Source organism: Cryptomeria japonica, chromosome 10, assembly GCF_030272615.1.
Source record: "Cryptomeria japonica chromosome 10, Sugi_1.0, whole genome shotgun sequence".
Lineage (NCBI taxonomy): Eukaryota > Viridiplantae > Streptophyta > Pinopsida > Cupressales > Cupressaceae > Cryptomeria > Cryptomeria japonica.
The window spans coordinates 777,842,470-777,864,421 of record NC_081414.1 but is presented as its reverse complement, the minus strand read 5'-3'; the positions used below and the strand labels follow the sequence as shown (position 1 = coordinate 777,864,421).

Below are 21,952 nucleotides of genomic sequence, written 5' to 3'. Positions count from 1 at the left end.
CCCTTCTAGAATCTTCTAATCGCTTCTAATTAACCTAACCCCTCCTCTAAACTTTGTCACATCCCTAAGAAAAGGGAAGTCACTTCTCAAACCTCAAAGTCTCCAATAACCATTAAAGGCTTTCAACCTTCAACCACTTAAAACCTCAAAGTCTCCAATAACCATGAAATATCCCTAGCCAATTTTTTTTTGAAATTTTTGGTCAACTTAATTACAACAACTATATGAGTGATCAATTAGTTCTGAGAAAAAGTATTTGATTTGCTGAAGCAACCCTAACCAGAATGGCACCATGTGGATGAGCATTGGTCAGAGGATCTTAGTTGCTTATGCAAAGAACTCTAACCAGTATGGCGCCGGGATGGCGAGCATTGGTCAGAGGGTCTTAGTTGCTTATGCAAAGAACTCTAACCAGTATGGCGCCGGGATGGCGAGCATTGGTCAGAGGGTCCCTGAAATCTAGAACTGGAAGGAACTCAACGCCAAGTATGTGCTACCCACTCCAGACGGATAGGGGCTACCATATGACGGAGTAAAACTTAAATGCTTGAATTTAATTGATTGCAGAAACTGAAAAGACACTCGACATCCAGGATGTGCTTTCAATCCCAACAGGGAGAGGAGCTACCATAGGATGGAGGTAGATAAGATAAGTTTGGTTAGCTTGACAATTACAATCAAGATCACAGTTCAAGACTGCCAGTACTACTGGTCAGAGTACAATCAAAAGAAATTCTTTCACAACTCCCCTTTTAGAAGAGAGTTTCTGATTCAACATAAATCTGCACATTCAGCCGCGAACCCATGGATCACTGCCAACAGCTCATTTCGTCCTCGTACAATCTTCTTTCCTCCGGAAACTAATTGCAAAATGCCTTGGTGACGTGGAAACCTGAGAAAGACTCAAACAACACTGCAAAACCCTCACAATGAAAAATGGCACGATTTCCAATGCATTTAAAATGGTACGGCTGGCTGCAAAATACGATTTGTCATTAAAAATAAATGCATGAACCAAACTTGCTGAAACCCTAGGAAATGCAACGCCTAGGTGAGGCAAATGCAAAGAACTAATACCCACAATGCAATTTTTTTGTATTTTCTGGTTGTGAACAAAACATGAAATTAGTCGCGGGAATTCTGGATGCAGAAAACTGAATGAACTATAAGCCTAAATGATTACAATGAAAACTCTGATGATAAACTATGGCTAAATGCAATTACATAGAGAATATAATCACCCTAGTTGCTATTTTTCAAGCAAGAAGAGACGCCTATGCTAGAAGGCTTTCATTCCTTGAATCATGTCCAGAGCCAGACGGCTGCCCAAATACAAATTCTGCCAAAAGATCCCTTCAATCCTCCCAAGACTCCAATAAATAGCTTCACTTGCCTCCTCAAAACCCTAATTCGATTTCCAAGGCAAACCCTAATCCCCTCCTCAACATGGCGCCATCACACCTAGCCAAAAAGTCAATGAAATAATATAAAAATATCACCTTGGTAAGTTTCGCCATGTTTTGACTTTGGCCAAGGATAAAATATTAATTAAATCCTCCATGAGGGCGCCGCCCATAAAGTCCCCCTTTTAAGTGATGTTTTTAAGTTGTTGGACTAGGCCAAGGGGGGATAAGCAACTTTATAATTATAATGATTATTTAATTAAAATAAAGTTACTTGACCACACAACTCCAAAATCTGAAGCTAGAACCTGACCATGCTCCTGGAGTTAACTGAACAGGATGTAGAGATTGCCCGATGCCACGCGAGCCCTGCCAAAAATAGAACTTACTAAAAATAGTAAATTCTGAAAACTGCTCCAAAAACTGAGATGAAGACATCGTTGCGAAGCCCTCTGAACCATCAGAAAAAGCCGACAATGAACCCATCCAAAAAAAACCTCCTCAAAAATAGGAAACCCTAATTTTACCCTCCGACTGGCCTCCGAGCTTCCTAGAAAGAGACCAACGGTTGCAGAAAGGATCAGGTTTGAGAAGGGGACATTACAGTCCGCCCTCCCCAAGATTGCTTGCCCTCAAGCAATCGCAACCCAGGATGCTGTAATATCTCATCATTTTCCCATGTTGCATCCTCCAAAGGTAGGTTCTTCCACTTCACTAAATATTCTCTGACAGTTCTATTCCTCAAAGAACGTTCTCTGACATCAAGTATCTCCTCGGGAACTAGAATCAATAGTCCTTCTTCGTCCAACGGTGGCAACTGTGAAGAAGCAACCACATTGTGTCCAAGTGCCTTCTTGAGGCGAGACACATGGAAGACGTTATGCACTCTGCTATCTGAAGGTAGCTCTAATTCATAAGCTACAGCCCCAATCTTCCTGATGACCCTAAATGGTCCATAGAAGCGCGGTTTCAGCTTCTCAGCTCCACTCTTCTTGAGAGTAGACTGTCTATAAGGTTGTAACCGAAGATAAACCATGTCCCCAACCTCAAAAGAACGCTCTACCCGTCTCTGATCAGCATATAACTTCTGCTGATTCTGTGCAATCTGCAAATTATCCTTTAAGGACCTCATTATGTCTTGACTCTGCTGCAATAAATCCTTGGCTAAAGGGGCTTTGCTATCCCCAAACACCAAATCTGCAAAGCTGGGTGCTTCATACCCATAAAGTGCCAAGAAGGGAGACATTTTGATTGACATATGATAGGTAGAGTTGTAGCAGTACTCGCCTATATGCAGCCACTTAACCCAAGCTTTTTGCTGCTCTGACACATAATTTCTCAAGTAGCCTTCCAGCCACTTGTTCACAACTTCAGTTTGCCCATCAGTTTGGGGGTGATAACTTGTGCTTGGAGTCAGCACAGTACCACTCATTCTAAAGACTTCCTGCCAAAATGTACTTAGGAACTTACTGTCCCTATCACTTACAATATTCTTTGGCAATCCATGAAGCCTAAACACTTCTCGAAAAAATAAATCTGCAACTTGGGCTGCAGAAAAAGTACTGGTAATGGCAAAGAAATGAGCAAACTTGGTTAATCTGTCAACCACCACGTAAATGCAATCCCTCCCTTGGGCCTTGGGCAACCCAGTGATGAAATCCATTGAAATGCTTTCCCATTTTTGATTGGGAATGGGAAGTGGTTGCAGCAATCCGGCGGGCAATGTATGCTCATTCTTATTCACTTGACAAACAGGACATTCCTGAATGTAGCGTTGCACCTCCTTCTTCAGACCTTTCCAAGAAAACCTTTCGTGGATCTGCCTATAGGTCTTGAAAAAACCTTGATGGCCAGCAACTGGGATGTCATGAAAATTCACAAGGATCTTTCTTTTGAGCTTAGAATCAGCCACCAAAAAGATTCTTCCCTTATAGTGAATCAATCCCTCAACCACCTGATACTTCTCATCATGGAAAGTACCTTCTAAAATGCTGGTTGCAAACTGATTTTTGGCATAATCAGCAAGCAACATGTCTCTCCAATCTGCAGTAAGCTCACACAATGAGCTAAGATGAGGCCGTCTGGAGAGAGCATCGGCCACGACATTATTTTTCCCTTTGACATATTCAATGTCAAAGTCGTAAGCTTGTAGCTTACTCACCCATTTCTGTTGCCTCTCATTTAAATCCTTCTGGTGCATAAAATGCTTGAGGCTATTGTGGTCTGTTTTTACCACGAACTTGTTTCCCACCAAGTACTGCCTGAACTTGGCTAATGCATGCATAATGGCAAGCATTTCTTTGTCATAAATTGAACAGGATCTCTCCACACCCCTCAATTTTCTGCTCTCAAACATGATAGGGTGTTTGTCTTGCATCAGGACAGCGCCAACTCCTTCACCTGATGCGTCACACTGCAACTCAAATGGTTTGGAAAAGTCTGGAATGGCTAGAACTGGACACGAGCTCATGATTTTCTTAAATTTATCAAACACCTCTTGAGCTCTTTCGGACCAAACAAAGGCCCCCTTTTTGGTGAGATCAGTAAGAGGAGCTGCATTCTGGGAATACCCCTTAACAAACCTCCGATAAAAACCACATAGACCTAGAAATCCTTTTAATTGAGTCAAGTTCTCGGGAGGTGGCCAATCCATTACTGCTTTTATTTTCTCCGGATCCACCTTTACTCCCCCAGCACTGATTATGTGACCCAAGTACAATAACTCCTCCATTCCAAATTCACATTTGGAAGCTTTTGCAAACAAACTTTCTGACTCTAGGGTACCAAGCACTACCTCCAAATGTTTAAGGTGCTCATCCCAAGTCTTGCTGTAAATCAGGATGTCATCAAAAAATATCAGCACAAATTTCCTTAACTGATTCTGAAAGACACGGTTCATGCAAGACTGGAAGGTGGCTGGAGCATTAGTCAACCCAAAGGGCATGACTAGGAATTCAAAATGGCCATAGTGGCATCTGAAGGCTGTCTTTTCCACGTCAGATCCCCTCATCCGAATCTGGTGGTAGCCCGACCTCAGATCGATCTTCGAAAAGAACTTGGCCCCATGTAACTCATCAATGAGTTCATCAATTCTGGGAATGGGGTATCTATTTTTGATGGTGCTTTGATTCAAAGCACGATAGTCCACGCACATGCGCATGGTCCCATCTTTTTTCTTAACAAGCACTACTGCTGAAGCAAAGGGACTCTTACTTGGGCGAATGAAACCCATCTCCAGGAGTTCTTGAATATTCCTTTCTATTTCATCCTTCTGCCTCTTTGGATACTGGTATGGAGTTGTGATCACTGGTTTAGCTCCTTCCTTGAGCTCTATAATGTGTTCTGAACCCCGTTCAGGGGGGAGGTCCAGGAGGCAAGTCGGCAAAAACTGCACTCTTCTTTGCAAGCAGTGACTGGATATCAGGAGGTTGATCACGCTTAGCCTCAATGGGACTTGCAGGGAGGATCATACATTCGGCAACCCATTCAACTTGATCATGACGGATCAGTCTTGCCATTCTTTTGAATGACACCACTCGCGGACCTCCATTAGACATGCCTCTTAGAACTACTCTCTTCCCATCTGATTGAAACTTTAACTCCATAGTTTGCAGATTCAAGGAGATCTCTCCAAGAGATCGCAGCCATTGAATACCTAAGACAACATCAGTATCCCCAATGTGTACTACGTAGAAGTCATCCTTGACTTCGTAGTTTCCCAACTGCATGGTCATGTTTGAAATCTTCTTGGTGCAAGAGATATGAAATCCATCTGCAACCATGACCTTGAACCCTTCAAACTCTTCAGTTTGCAGCCCCTTCTTGGCTACTACAACTTCATCAATGAAGTTATGTGTTGCTCCGGTGTCGATCAAGGCAACAATTCGCTGCCCTTTGATCATCCCACGAACCTTGAATGATTTGTTTCTTTGAAAACTAGAGAGCTGGGCCAAGACTCCACCACACTCCTTTTCATCTCCAGATTCTTCTGGGGCTCTATCACCTTCACTTTCTTCATAATCAGATTGTTGGTCGGATAAATCAGACCCACTTTCACTAGCAGAATAATATTCAATCTGATTGAACTTAACCCCCTTTTGGCAAACATGATCTTGAGACCATTTTTCTCTACACCAAAAACATAACCCTTTCCTTCTGAGTTCATTCAGGGTTTTTGGATCCAACCTGGTAACATTTGGATTGCGGTTCTTGAACTCTTGGTGTTGAGGTCTCAAGGGTGGTCTATGTTGAGGCCTTTTTCCCTTATCCCTTTTCTGAAAGGGGGAATTTGACTGAAACTTGGCCTTAGGAGCAGCCCACTCCATGTTCCTTGCCTTTTTCATGGCTTCTTGCAGTGATGGAGGGTCAAAGGCTTTGATCCAACCTTTGAGAGGTTCTGTCAACCCTTCACTAAACAAAATCACCAGTCTCCTTTCCATGATTCCAGTCACCATGACTGAGAGCCTTTGAAACTCTGCAATGTAAGCCTCAACCGTACTATATTGTCTCAGTTGAGCAAGCTCTCTGAAATGGATTTCAGGATCCTTCTTCTCAAACCTCTCGATGAGCCTAGTGGTGAACTCATCATACGTTGTGATAGATCGATGACCAAGAGTAATGAGGCCATGGTACCACCACTCGTGCGCTACTCCGTCCAGGTGCAGCGTAGCGAACTTAATCGCTTCTTCTTCTGCCATTGGCCTAAGAGCTAGATAGTTATCCAGCTTCTGAATCCAAGCTCGGGCTGAATTAGTCTCACTCCCGTCAAAGTGTGGAAGGATGACTTTGTTGACAGCTTGGTACAAATCCCCTTGATTGAATGATCTCCTTTGGTCATAATACCTCCCTTGTCCTTTGTTTTTCCTTTTATGATCCATAAAATCATTATAGGACATATCCATTTTGATGTCATCAGGCAGAGAATCATACTCTGCTCTACCGAGTCTCAACTGCTCCACAAATGAAGCATTCTCCTCGGGATCTGGCTGGTTGATTGTAGGTGCCAGGAAAGTGGGTTTAAAGGGTCTGGAAGAAATGTTGGTATTATTAGGCACTATTCGGCCTACATGCTCATCATGCGGTTTGGAAGCACTATACTCTCCTCTATGGCCTGAGTTATTCTGAGGAGTGGTGTTCTGACCCATTTTTCCCATCATGAGGGAGACCATGTCCATCAAAGCATCCATCTTCCTTTCAAATCTCTTCCCAGGACTCAGAGATCTTTCTCTTTCCTTTCCACTATCATCTCTGTTGCGGGTGAACCCCTCATTTCCCCCGATTGACCTTTCTCTTTCAGCCATGTTAGATTCCCCGGAAGATTCCCAGTGAGCCCTTAAGACTTCTGAGGCTGTCTGACCCTCAAGAGGTTGATGAAACTGGAATTGTTTCCCAACCTTCTTATCTTCTCTTGCCCAGTATCTTTTTTCTCTGTCACTCATATACAGACTTGCTCACAGGATGGCAGGATCTTAGCTCTGATACCACTGAAATATCCCTAGCCAATTTTTTTTTGAAATTTTTGGTCAACTTAATTACAACAACTATATGAGTGATCAATTAGTTCTGAGAAAAAGTATTTGATTTGCTGAAGCAACCCTAACCAGAATGGCACCGTGTGGATGAGCATTGGTCAGAGGATCTTAGTTGCTTATGCAAAGAACTCTAACCAGTATGGCGCCGGGATGGCGAGCATTGGTCAGAGGGTCTTAGTTGCTTATGCAAAGAAATCTAACCAGTATGGCGCCGGGATGGCGAGCATTGGTCAGAGGGTCCCTAAAATCTAGAACTGGAAGGAACTCAACGCCAAGTATGTGCTACCCACTCCAGACGGATAGGGGCTACCATATGACGAAGTGAAACTTAAATGCTTGAATTTAATTGATTGCAGAAACTGAAAAGACACTCGACATCCAGGATGTGCTTTCAATCCCAACAGGGAGAGGAGCTACCATAGGATGGAGGTAGATAAGATAAGTTTGGTTAGCTTGACAATTACAATCAAGATCACAGTTCAAGACTGCCAGTACTACTGGTCAGAGTACAATCAAAAGAAATTCTTTCACAACTCCCCTTTTAGAAGAGAGTTTCTGATTCAACATAAATCTGCACATTCAGCCGCGAACCCATGGATCACTGCCAACAGCTCATTTCGTCCTCGTACAATCTTCTTTCCTCCGGAAACTAATTGCAAAATGCCTTGGTGACGTGGAAACCTGCGAAAGACTCAAACAACACTGCAAAACCCTCACAATGAAAAATGGCACGATTTCCAATGCATTTAAAATGGTACGGCTGGCTGCAAAATACGATTTGTCATTAAAAATAAATGCATGAACCAAACTTGCTGAAACCCTAGGAAATGCAATGCCTAGGTGAGGCAAATGCAAAGAACTAATACCCACAATGCAATTTTTTTGTATTTTCTGGTTGTGAACAAAACATGAAATTAGTCGCGGGAATTCTGGATGTAGAAAACTGAATGAACTATAAGCCTAAATGATTACAATGAAAACTCTGATGATAAACTACGGCTAAATGCAATTACATAGAGAATATAATCACCCTAGTTGCTATTTTTCAAGCAAGAAGAGACGCCTATGCTAGAAGGCTTTCATTCCTTGAAGCATGTCCAGAGCCAGACGGCTGCCCAAATACAAATTCTGCCAAAAGATCCCTTCAATCCTCCCAAGACTCCAATAAATAGCTTCACTTGCCTCCTCAAAACCCTAATTCGATTTCCAAGGCAAACCCTAATCCCCTCCTCAACATGGCGCCATCACACCTAGCCAAAAAGTCAATGAAATAATATAAAAATATCACCTTGGTAAGTTTCGCCATGTTTTGACTTTGGCCAAGGATAAAATATTAATTAAATCCTCCATGAGGGCGCCACCCATAAAGTCCCCCTTTTAAGTGATGTTTTTAAGTTGTTGGACTAGGCCAAGGGGGGATAAGCAACTTTATAATTATAATGATTATTTAATTAAAATAAAGTTACTTGACCACACAACTCCAAAATCTGAAGCTAGAACCTGACCATGCTCCTGGAGTTAACTGAACAGGATGTAGAGATTGCCCGATGCCACGCGAGCCCTGCCAAAAATAGAACTTACTAAAAATAGTAAATTCTGAAAACTGCTCCAAAAACTGAGATGAAGACATCGTTGCGAAGCCCTCTGAACCATCAGAAAAAGCCGACGATGAACCCATCCAAAAAAAACCTCCTCAAAAATAGGAAACCCTAATTTTACCCTCCGACTGGCCTCCGAGCTTCCTAGAAAGAGACCAACGGTTGCAGAAAGGATCAGGTTTGAGAAGGGGACATTACAAACCATTAAAAGGCTTCCAACCTTCAACCACTTAATCCCCCAAAGTCTTCAAAAACCATTAATGGTTAACTCAAACCCTCTTACATGGTTAAAACATTTTTTTTAAGTCAACCTTCACCCAACCCAAGGGTCTCATCAGGACTTTAATGCTTTGACCATGATTATCTCTTAATCATTTGCACAAAGGTTTATCCTTGGATTAAATCTTAATCCATTGGGTAAACCTAACTTAAGCTTAACCCTTATCTCCTAGATAACCCTAAGGTCTTCTCAGGCATTTAATGTCTCCAACCCCTTCTCTCAACCCAACCCTATGTTGACACTTGTCACCATTTCATTGGTGCAAATTGTGCACATGGATCCCCAAATTTCAAACTCAACCCTTGATTAAACCATTCAATCTTGACCATCCATTGCCCTATTTTTGCTATAAATAGAGCTCTCATTCCTCCATTTTGATCATCCTTCAAATTTGTAGTATCACATTTATGCTCAAATACATTCAAGCTTTCATATCATTTTTATGCTCATCATTTTAGCCTCTTTGAAATTAGGAATTAATCTAAATATGCATGTTTAGGATAATTTCTTTATCATTTAGCTCAAACATAGACTAATGTATATCATGTTAGGATAGTATTTATACTAATCTTGTCATCTTATCATATAGTTTATTGCATTTTAAGATCATGTATAGCTTAGGATGCATCTCATACTAAAACTATCAAAGCATCCCTCGTTCTTGCATTTGCCATCCCTAAACCATTTTACTCAGTAATCTGAGAGCAAAAACATTGGTTTAAGGGACATTGTGAGATAGAGAACCATGGGACCCACCTTGGGAAGCTGAGTAACACTTTGTTACTCCATAGCTTGCATCAAGAAGTCCTATGTGTGTGTGTGGACTAGTATTCAACAATATTTTCACATATTAAATTCTATCAGCCCACTTTTCCCGCATATATATATATATATATATATATATATATGTGTGTGTGTGTGTGTGTGTGTGTGTGTGTACGTATGTAGATATGTACACACACATATCTTATGTTGAAATATTGTGATGATTGTATTCCCAACTTCTTCTGCTATTATTATTTTATACACTAAATTCTATTAACTACTAATAGTGAATAATGTTGATATAAGGAGCTGCTCCATCTTACTACAACATTGAAATGGCACTCTAAAACACAAAGAAATGCAAGAAAAATATGCAAAATAAGTCACTTTTTTACTATATGTATATGTATACATATTATGTATATATACATATGTATACATATGTATATATGTATATATATGTATATATAGGTATATGTATATATATGTATATGTACATATATGTATATATATATTCATGTATATATATATGTATATGTACATATATGTATATATATACATATTCGTGTATATACATACACATATATACATATACATACATATACATATATATACATACATGTGTGTTCATATGTAGATATGTACACACATATCTTATGTTGAAATATTGTGATGATTGTATTCCCAACTTTCTTTGGTATTATTATTTTATACACTAAATTCTATTAACTACTAATAGAAAATTATGTTGATATAATGAGGTCCTTTATCTTACTGCAATATTTAAATGAAACTCTGAAACACAAAGAAATGTAAGAAAAATATTCAAAATAAGTCATTTTTTTTACTATTTTAATGCTTGTAAAATTGAGAAATTAGAAATCAAATATGATATTAGATCAAATTGTTTCTTGATAGGCATACATACCAATTTGAAATCTAATATAAATATGATCCAAAATCAGACATAAGCAAGGAAGAACAACTAAGGAAAACTAATATCCTTCTTCTTGGTCTTCTATTGCAAAACAAGCTTCCCAAATTTACAACGTGGAAAAGTCTTCTACTACCAATTCAAGATATGAAGAGAAAAGATGCGAGAGGAATTTTTTTTTTTTCAAAACCATGGATAATATACCTCCCAAAATCTCGTGCCCAAAATGAGAAATTGAGAGTTTTAACTTAGAAAATTAAAAATAATGTCAATATTTACTACACTTAGACTCACTACCACCAACACCAATATCAGGAAGATGCCAAAAAAGCTAATAAATTGCATATAATGCTCTATAAAGAACTTTCCTTCCCACTTCCACAAACATTCTAAACCAAGAATCAATTATGACACTCCATAAATCCCTTGGGACCTTAAAAGGGAAATTTCAAAGACACTATAGGCCACCATTTTGAATAAGATGCATTTGAATCAAGATTCCTCATGTCATTTGAAGTTGTAACTCTTGATTTTCATGCCCAAGAAGACACATTTGAATATTTTGCCATGTAAGTGCCTCTAAAATACATTCAAATTACAATATTGCAACTTTAAAAAGTGACCAAAATATTTATTAAAATATTTAGCCTTATTACAAAAATTATTCTTTGACAACATTTATTCCTAAACTTTAACAATAGGACTACACGAAAATTACAATTAAAATAAAATAATTTTTGGTTGATATAGGATTGCTCTTGCACTTGGGTGCTCTAGCACCATATATCATATTACATTTTTTATAATATGAAACACATATTTTTAATAAATTATAATATAAAACAACATGTAAAATGATTATCACAACATTAATGTAGTGCAAAGAAATGTTATTGACAATAATGATTGTTAAATTTTGATGAATAATAAATATGAATATATAGGTTGGGAGCTTGGAATGATTGGTAAGATCTTCTTGTGGTAGGTGTGAGATCATAAGGTCCACTCTCCCCTTGCCAATGTGGTACTAGAGGCCATGCTACACCAATGCCACCAATCACATTAAATAAAATAAAAATGAATATATAAAAAATTTGAAAGGTAGATTATTATAGCATTTCATACCTTCTTGTTAATATTAATATGCAACAATGGCACAAAAAAAGAGCCTATAAAACATCCCATGATAGTAAATTGAAGTCTAAGTAAGAGAATATTGTAGCTAAAATAAAGCTAATCTTTTGTTTATGTTATTAAACAAATCTTCATTTAGTACTAGTAATTCTATACTTCTTTAGATAAAAAAATTATAATAAATTTATTGATAAAAGTTTAACATATTCTCAAGATTTTTATCAATTTTACATTTCTAATTTTACTAAAGAAACTAGAATTATTTAGTGAAGTATATATAAATATTTATAAAGATAAAAAACTAACTAATATCATATTAAAATATAAATTACAAAAGTATAAAGAGAAAATATCTCAATTATCTATTTTTATTAATTTAAAAAATATAAAAAATTATCAATTTTTAATTAATAATTATTATGAAACATATATTGTTACTATTAATATAAGTAATTTAAAAAAAATCAAATTGATAAAATTCATTGCAAAAATATATTAGCAATTTAAAGAGAATTGTAGAGAAGAAAGAAATAAAATAAATAGTAAATAACAATATACATAACTGAATTAAGTTTGAATAGAAGACAAGAATATAGAACAATTGAATCAAGTTCCAACACATAAAAAATATATTCAACAGATGAATCAAATAATTATTTAAAAAATATCTATAAAAAGAAAATTAATGATATTCTTATCTAGATTCAACTCTATCTAAAAATTATCATAGAAAACTATAACGTAAATCTAATAATTACTATCTAGATTCAACTCTTATTTTACAAAACTATAACGTAATAATTGCTATCTAGATTCAACTCCTGTACGTAAATCCTAATACAATCTATCCTAATACAATCTATGATATGCAGCAGCGTCGTGATTATAATTATCATGAGCGTTTCCCTTAATTATAATAAAAAGTAACGTCTTTAAAACGTCAGCATTCTTTTGTGGGTACGGAACCAATTGATATGCAAGGATTTTTAACAAAGGCATCTTCGTCCTCCTCATCTAGCTAAACAACAAGCGACTGTAGAGATCTCCATCGTCCTCCTCATCTAGCTAAACAACAATATCTTCACCGCTTCACTCATGCTCGGCCTCTCATCCTCATTGTCTTGAATGCACTGCCCAGCCACCACAACGGCTCTTCTCATCTCTTCTATGTCTGCCTCACTTGCCATCCTTGCATCTACAACGCCTAGTATGTTTCCCCTCTCAATCTGTGATAAAACCCAGGTAGGAAAGTACAACCTGCTTTCCTCCACCGTTAAATCGAGATTTCTTCTACCGGAAATAATTTCCAACAACGTCATACCAAAACTATATACGTCTGCCTTGGGAGTGATAGGAAGGCCAGAGATCCACTCGGGAGCCAATTAATCTGGAGTTCCTCTTGTGGTCGTCAATACGCGGCTGAAATCTCTACCCACAAGCTTTGCCAACCCAAAATCAGCAACCTTCGGGCTGAACTCGCCGTCCAGAAGAATATTCTCGGGCTTAATATCGCAGTGAATAATGCGACCTCTGCATTCTTCGTGGAGATAAATTAATCCTCTTGCAGTGCCCAGAGCGATATGAAACCGAGTCTTCCAATCCAACATCTTCTCTACTTTTTCATCTTTACAGAAAAGGAAGGAGTTTAGAGAACCATTGGGCATGTAAGCATACGCCAGTAGCCTACGAGAGCCTTCTACGTAGAATCCCCAGAGCCTCACCAAATTCACGTGCTGTATTCTGCCAATAGTGCTTATTTCGGCACGGAATTGCTTTTTCTATTTGTGCAGAACCCTCTAATCTTTGTACCGCCACAAGCGTATTGTCTGGAAGAGTTCCTCTGAACACGGAGCCAAATGCTCCAGTCCCCAGCTTATGCTTGAAATTCTGGGTTGCAATTCGCAACTCTGTGTAAGTGAATGCTTTGAGTGAAGTTGGCACGTCCTCTTCTTTGCTTTTCATCTGCAGTTTTCGACGATTGTACACAATAAATATGGCCAACAGGAGACCCAAAACGACAAAGAAAGCAGCGGCGGCAGCAGGCAATAAGACTCTAAGTGCAGGGGCTTTGTTACCTCGCTCTGATGTCAAGTGCGGAAACTCAGAAGCAGCCAGCCTAATGAAGACCCATTGGCCGTCGGATGAAACGCGTATTTCGAACAAATCCCCAAACCACAGTCTACAGACGGGTGCATCAGAAATAGCTAAAGCAAACGCTGTGCAGGAGCAATTTTTGAGGCAAGCAATCCGGCAGCCTTCCAGTGCTGGCTTGTTGTTGTATGAGACAGCTTCTTTCTCTGGGAAGTACTGATTCTTGGCTTCCAAGAAGTCGTCGGTGGTGCCCTCTGTGACAGAGCATTGCAGGGGTCTTCGTCGAGCACAGCCGCTTGACCACCAACTTCCAGAGGCATGCTTAGGCGCGAAGCCCTCAGAACAGCTACACACTTCATTCTTATTGCACACTCCATACGCTCCGCAAATATCATAGTCACTGCATTGACCTCCGAATGTCGACCACCTAATAGTCCACCTATTATCATCCATCAAGTAGTAAAGCTCCAACATGCCGTTTTCAGATAAAATTATCCGCCCGTTGAGGGTATGGTCTATCTGGCTTATGCTAAAATTAAAGTATATGCTTGCAGGAAAAATTCTCACACAAAACATTCGGAAATTGGAATCTCTTCTGACCCTCCATCTCTGGAATCTTGGTAAATTAATTCCCTGTCCACTCTCCACTTGAGGAATATGGAACACTGTTGTTATAGACCAATACCATCTGCGTCTTTCGTGGAGACATGTCCATTCCATAAGAGAAAAGCCCACTTGCTGCAGGATCCACGGAACTCTTCCAGGAAGTAAGATGCATGCCTTTCCACATCTTCATGCCAGGCAACCATGTATCTGTCGGATGGGCGAAACTCTCCCAAACAATCTCAGAGTTGTTGTGACCATCACCCAGCATAATGAAATTACAAGAGTCCCTTATCACTGCCCGCGATCCTTTCAGACGATTATCAGTCGACCAAACTGACCGAGCATTTCTATTAAGCAATCTAAGTTGACCGCCGGGCATGCTTCTGATTGGATTCTCTCCGTTAGCCACCCAGATTATGATCTTTTGTGCGTTTCGTGCGTACCAGATGCCAATGTACCAGTTATTCGTGCCTCCCGGACTGAAAAAACCCAATGCAAACGTGCCATTCTTTGACAATATGGTCTGATTTCCAGTGAGCGAAGCCCCCAATAGAAGCGTATCTCCACCATCCGATGGTAATGAACTTCAATTATGCGCTGCTATAATCATAGTAATTGCTAGGACCAAATACTTAATCGCCTCTTCAATATCCATGGCGTTTGTATATTCAGGTTTCTCTTCGAATTTAAATAGAGAAGAAAGACTAGTGCGCAATCTAATTAGATGACCCTAGTAGCGAGGTCGACCTCACTTCAAATGCGTAATTTGATCTTCTGAATTAATAATATCTACGTTTTCTCCACTCAAACCGTGTTAAAAATATTCTACGCTTGATGACAGAATGCCAGTCAAGTCTTTTGTGCCGGACGAAAGACGGACAGGTTGCTAAAAACGTGAAGGCAAAAAACAGAAGAAGGCTGAAGAAGTGCCGTCGATCCCACGTAAATGAATTCAGAAATTCGACTTCTTTGAATACCAAACATGCGAGTGGTTATTATGATGTTCCCGATTGACTTAAGCACTTTCATAGTTCCACTAGGTTACCATATCATATATACTATTGTCTTTGGATTGACTCAAATATAATTCTGTTTCTTGAAATCAGTATTTTATTCATTTTATTCTTGGCAATATGGTTTGATTTGGACCAAAGTTGATTTTATTTTTCAAAACTTTTAAAAAGGAGATACCTTTTAATGGTACATTTTAGTTAAAATACAAAGTATTGGTCCAAGTTAATTAGATTTTAATAAGCAAGAATCTCTAATGTTCAGGGTTCCAAATTTTGTGTTGGTACAACCTATTTCCCAATCAAGCAAGGATATTCTATTCTTCTATTCTAAGCCAGACCAAAAGACTCTTCTTTGAATTTGTTCTAATTTGTTTGCCCAGGAGGCTAGGATATGGAAAAAGAAGAGGATGTACACTTAGGTGCTTTGGAGAGAACCTTTAAGAAGCTGGATTGACACCTCTATTATGACTTAGTTCCTACATTGATTTAGCACTAGTGACCTATATCTTTGCAGCTACACATTTTAGTGCCTATGACCTACATTTTAGCACCTCCGTTGTTTTCTATCTCCAATTTTTATTTCCTTTTTAAAAAAAAATTTATATTCTATCTTTTCCTTTGACTTCTAAGCTAACCAATGACCTAACTTTTCTAGCTTACTTTTTGGGTTGTGTAAAATCTAAAAATCTTGTAGGAAAGTCTCATTGTTTTACAAGAACCATGGAGTACCACATGTATGACATGATTCGACACCTATGCAATTCGATTCCTACACTTTGAAAATTAATGTCTCCAAAAATTAGGTATATGAATTTATTTTTTTCTTGTTTCTATGCTTTAATGCTTGTGTTGGTTGATTTTGCACTTATGCTCATTTTCCTAGTATTTGCGTCGTTTAGCATAACATCTGTTTTTTTGAATTGTTGGGCTGAGTGTTCCAACCCACATCATTGAAAAAGACCCAATTTTTAAATAGATTATTATCTTAATACTAATTATCTTTTTCACTGATTATTTAAGTATCTAACCTCTTCTTCCTTTTTATCGGTTATATAACCCCTTCTTATGTAGCTTAAAATCATTGAAAAAGACAAATTTTAAAACTTGTAACTTTCTTTTTGTGGCTTACATTTGTTGAAGACATCATTTTATTAAGGGAAATCAATCATTTCATGTTGCGTTTGGAATGTTTCTAATTGGTGTATACTCTCCCCTTGCATTTTTTATGACCTTGGGTGATTAGAAGCCTTGAAAAAAATTTCTTTTTTAATTTTAAATTTGATCCTAAGTTACACTAGTTTTATGTGTATGATCTCCCCTTGCACTTTGTGTGAACTTGGGTGATCAAAAGTATCAAGTGTTGTCTTTCCCCTTAGGAGGCCTTCTTGGTGATTTCGTCACCCCAAGGATGACCTCAACTCCCATGTTTAGACAGAATGTAAACAACAAGGGGTAAATCAAAAGAAATCTCTCTTGGAAGTAGAATCTTGTCAATCTTGGCTAAGCCCTCAAGAAATTTATACCTTGGGGAAGTGAAGGTGGATAGTGGGTTACCCTCTCATCATTAATATTTGGCATTATTTTCTTTCTTCTATGGATTTTAGTCTTACATACCTTGTGTATTTAGAGGACTCCCTTAAGAACTTGTTCATCCCAGTTTAAGAACTTTTGGCTTTTATTCTTTGGGCTGCACCACTTCGAGGGAGGGAAAGAACTCACATTGTCTCCACATGATGAGATAGAGCTAACTTAGGATAAGGCTTGTCCCCCATGATAAGGGATGTAAAGTGGTACATGACCTTGCATTCCCTAGCTATCCATTTCATGTGGTAATATGGCACTAAGGGAATGTATGTTGTCATTCTACTAAGGTAGGGATGGATGCCATCAATGTGGTTCTACAAGGAATAACACTCATACTTTAATAACTCTTGACTTGTGTAAGTACTCGGTGTGTCATCTTGTTCAAAATCAGTACTACCTATCAATCCAAATTTCTATCAATCCAAACTTTTCTTTTGTGTATTTTCAATCCATCCCCTTGTCAAACAAACAAACCTTCAACCAACCATGCAATATTTCCTCCAATACCTTATTCAGCTTTCTAATCCAATTTTCATCCATCCAAATCACCCCTAACTTCTCTCCACAACCAATATTCCATCAATCCAAAACCAATTTCATCCTTCATCCTCAAATCTCATTCTTCTAGTTTCCAAAATCTATCTCTAATCCAAAATCTTAATCTTCATGAACCATCCAAATAAAAATCCAACTATCTTAAACAACCCTCATACATACATACATACATACATGTACACACACAAAAATATTTATTTGTGTGTGTGTGTGTGTGTGTGTGTGTGTGCATGCACGCATGTGTGTGAGAATGTGTGTGTGTATGTGCATGTGTATGTGTATGTGTATGTGTATGTGTATGTGTATGTGTATGTGTATGTGTATGTGTATGTGTATGTGTATGTGTGTACATATGATGCATGCATGTAAATATGCCTCCAACAAACATTCTTTAAATATTTGTACAAACATACATTCTTTAACTAGTTATTCGAAGAAATATGACAAGAGAAAATAATAAACTAAAGAGGTAAATACAATAGTTGGTTAAAAATCATTACCAAAATAGAGCATTATAAAATGTCTAGTGAACTCTTCAAAATTATACTTCATATATTTATGTGATTGTATAATCATTATAGTTTTTATTAAGGCTTATTATAAACAAAACAAATTCATATTATTAACAATGGTTGTAGCCTCTAAAAATTAATAATTCATCGCTAATTATTGAAGAATTGTATAATAATATTTTCAGAAGATAAAAGTTAATTCAATTTTTGCATGAATTATTGACACAACTTAACTTGTAGATCTAAAACTAAACTAATATAATTAACTATCTAAAACATAGCAACTATGTGTGCTAGAGAAGGCACACAACATGGTGGTGAATGACATGTAGAAAACAATTATCAGCATTAGTTATCAATACCCCCTCCCCCCCGTTTGATGTTAACAACTCCCATAATATGATGATAAAGTGTCAAAAAATAGACTTTTGTAACTACTTTGGTGAAGTTATCTGCTCATTGTTATTGAGGGCATATGTATTTCAATTTCACAAAATCCTTTTTTTGCTCCAAATATTAGATAAATGATACTTTAATTCAAAAATAATTGTCCTACTATGATTGACTAGATTCTTTGCTAATTTTATGGCACTCATATTATCACTAAAGTTCATTGTACCATAAGTTTGTTTCTCTGTCATTCATGTTCTCTAACCTTTCTAAACAATAATTCTTATGTACCTAGGGAGGTCATTTCAACATATTCTACTTATGTGGATGAAATGGAAACTATGCTTCACTTTTCTAAGCTCCAAGTAATTTAACCCAAACAAAAAGAAAAAAATAACATATATACTTTCACTCATCCAAACTAAGTCCTTCATTGGAATAACTAAAGCGCACAAGATTGAATCTTTTGGAAGTGTACTAATAAATATCAAAATTTAGAGTTTCTTTCACATGCCTATAAATTATCTTGATTCCCTTCATATGCATTTCAAATGGCTCTATCATGTACCTTTATACAAGATAAACTGAATAATAAATATCAATCTTTGTTTGGGTTAGAAACATTAAACTTTTGACAATATTTCTATAAGCTATCTCATCAACTATTTGAGCACCATCATCTCTACACAACACATCACCATAAGACCAGTTTTTGGGATAGTAGTATTGGTCACCCTAGTCCAAGAAAAATGTGTTAGTTAAAATCTTTGAAATAGGTGAAATAACCTTATTTTTCAAAAGAGTCCTATAATCTAGAACATACATGCATGATTCAAGAACATATGCCAAAAAAGGTGATAAACCTAGTGTGAAACTTTTAAGGTCAACTTGCCTTTGCAAGGAACAAATATCTCTTTATATATTGAGATTAACTCTAGGTTAGGGAAGTGGGTCCAACCATTGGAATATGAAAGAGTCCCTTTTGCATGTTTTCACTACAAAAAATTTAGGCATATTGCTAAAAACTCCCCCCTATAGGCTATCAAAGAGAAAGCGAAGAAAGACAAGATAATGCGATGGAGAACCACAAATCCTATTCAGCAAATGATTGTTGCAAAAGAAAATATAATGGTAGAAGAAGCCCAAAGTGTCATCATCCCTGACACTCTTGAGCAACAAGGGAACATCAATATGGAAAACCAAGAAAACCATGTGTCTCAAGGCGGAAAAGAGGATCAAATAGGCAAAGATGAGAGAGAACGACAAAACCACAATCAGGATGAACAACAAATTGATAACCTAGAAGAAGGAGAAATACAGGTAGTTTTGAAGACCAAGGAGAAGGTGGCTTCGAACTGCACCATGGAAAACACTAATAGGGACAACCCTAGATCTGACTATGAGGACGCCCAAAGTTGTTTGATTCTTGGAGGGAATTCTTTATCGAAATCACAATAGTCAGTTGAGATGGTGAAATCTACCTTCCAGTCGCCCCCCACGACTTCATTTCTTAATATAAGTGCAAAGTGGGTTGAGGAAGAATATTTCAAGCATAAGGCATCCACCTAGAACAACCAAGAGGATGATATTTAGAGTAATGAAGCTGTGGAATGGAAGAAAGGTTGAAAAAAGGGGCTGAAATCAACCCCCTAAGCTACCCCTATCAAGACCAAAAAGAGGACTAAGGCCAACATGATATTTATCCCCTAATCTCTGGGAAGAAGATTATCAAGCTAGCTCAGAGATCAAGAGGCCAATAAGAATATAGCGGATGGAACTTAGATGACCATCCTTGAGGTATGTTCCCTAAAAAGAAAATAAAAATTATTTTATGGAATATACGTGGAATGAATAGTCCACATAAATTGAATGTTCTGAGAAATTTTTTAGAGATCATAAACCAGATATTGTTCTTATCCAAGAAACCAAAATGACAAGAGAGAAAGTTGAGAAGATCAAGCTTTTTAAGGATGGTGGGGTATTAGGAGGTAGCTTTAATGGTGCTTCGGGGGGAATTGTTATTTTTTGAAATCTCAAGCGAATCATAGGGGAACCTGTTAAGCAGGATAATAATGTGGCATTTATAAGGTTTCATCATTTAGGGAATGGTACCTCATGGCTCCTGACTAATATCTATGCTCCTAATAATAGACTAGGTAGATGCAAATTTTGGAAGAAGCTGGAGGATATTAGATCTCCTCTCAAGGATGAATGGTGGCTAGTGATGGGGGACTTCAATACCCCTCTCCATGATAATGAGAAGTTTGGGGGCGTCCTGTCTCAATTAGATAGTACAATGGACCTGCTAAATTTTATTAATAACCAGGGTCTACAAAATATTGATCTTCAAGGGGCCAATTTTACTAGGACTAACCGAAGGGCAGCGGGGGGGGGCTCTTATTCAAGTTAGATTATACAGGGCCCTTATCTCAAATGACTGCTTTAGCCATTATCAGTGCTCCCTTTTAGCTATCTCATGGATTGGATTGGACCACTTTCTTGTGGTTTTTGTGGCAGAGAATATAAGAGGAAAAATAAATTTCCCTTTTAGATTTGAAAGGATGTGGTTGGATCATCCTAACCTTGAGATTGCCACTGAGGACTGGTGGTCGATTGATGTCAAAGGGACTGCTATGTATAGAATGGAGAAAAAATTAAGGAACATGAAAGATAATATTAAGAAATGGAACAAGGAAATTTTGGGGGATTTATTCACTGCTAAGTCAAAAACCCAGCTTGAGCTAAAGGAAATCCAAGAAAAATTCCAAGCCAGCGGATATACTGAGGTTTCTATCAGAGAGGAAAATGAAGTGCTTGTAAAGTACCATTAGATCATCAGATCATCAGAAGGGAAGAAGAATTTTGGAAACAACATTCCCAGTCTCTATGGCTTAAAGCTAGGGACAAAAATACCAGATTCTTCCATATGACTTCTTTGAAACACAAGGCTACTAACATGATCTCTAAATTGAGGATTGGTGGATTTGAAATGCAGAAGGATGATGAGATTAGGAATGAAGCTAGGAAATTTTTGAACTCTCTTCTCTAGGCAGATAATAGGTTGGATGGTCATTTAGAGAGGACCTTCTTGGAGACCATTCCTTCCCTAAATAATAAAGAAAAAAAAAAATTTCCTTGTTGCCATTCCTTTTGAAGGGGAAGTTATGAAAGCGATGTTCTCCTTTGAAGGCAATAAAGCCCTAGGACCTAATAGGTTCCCAATGTTCTTCTTTCAAACCTTTTGGAGTATTATAAAAAATGATCTAGTTAAGGGAGTGCAAGAAGTTTTTGGGGCTAGGCTTATCTTAAAGGAACTCAATGCCACTTTTCTGGTTTTGATCCCCAAATGTCCAGGGGCTGACTCGATGGATCAAATCAGACCGACTAGTTTGTGTAATTTCTTCTATAATATTATTTTGAAGGTGGTTACTAGAAGATTTATCACAGTTCTTCCTTCCATTATCTCACCCCAACAGAGTGGCTTTGTGCCTAGAAGACAAATCCTAGACTCTATCATCACTATTCATGAAAATATTCACTCCCTAGTAGACTCGAA

At 37.9% G+C, this 21,952-nt stretch overlaps 1 protein-coding gene across 1 annotated transcript; it reads right to left on the bottom strand.

Annotated features, from left to right (window-relative positions):
* Window positions 1–13,328: 13,328 nt before the first annotated feature.
* On the bottom strand, window positions 13,329–14,210 carry LOC131076071 (G-type lectin S-receptor-like serine/threonine-protein kinase At2g19130). Its single transcript, XM_058013099.2, has one exon. It carries the CDS (start codon window positions 14,208–14,210, stop codon window positions 13,329–13,331), a length of 882 nt encoding a protein of 293 aa, XP_057869082.2.
* Window positions 14,211–21,952: the final 7,742 nt, after the last annotated feature.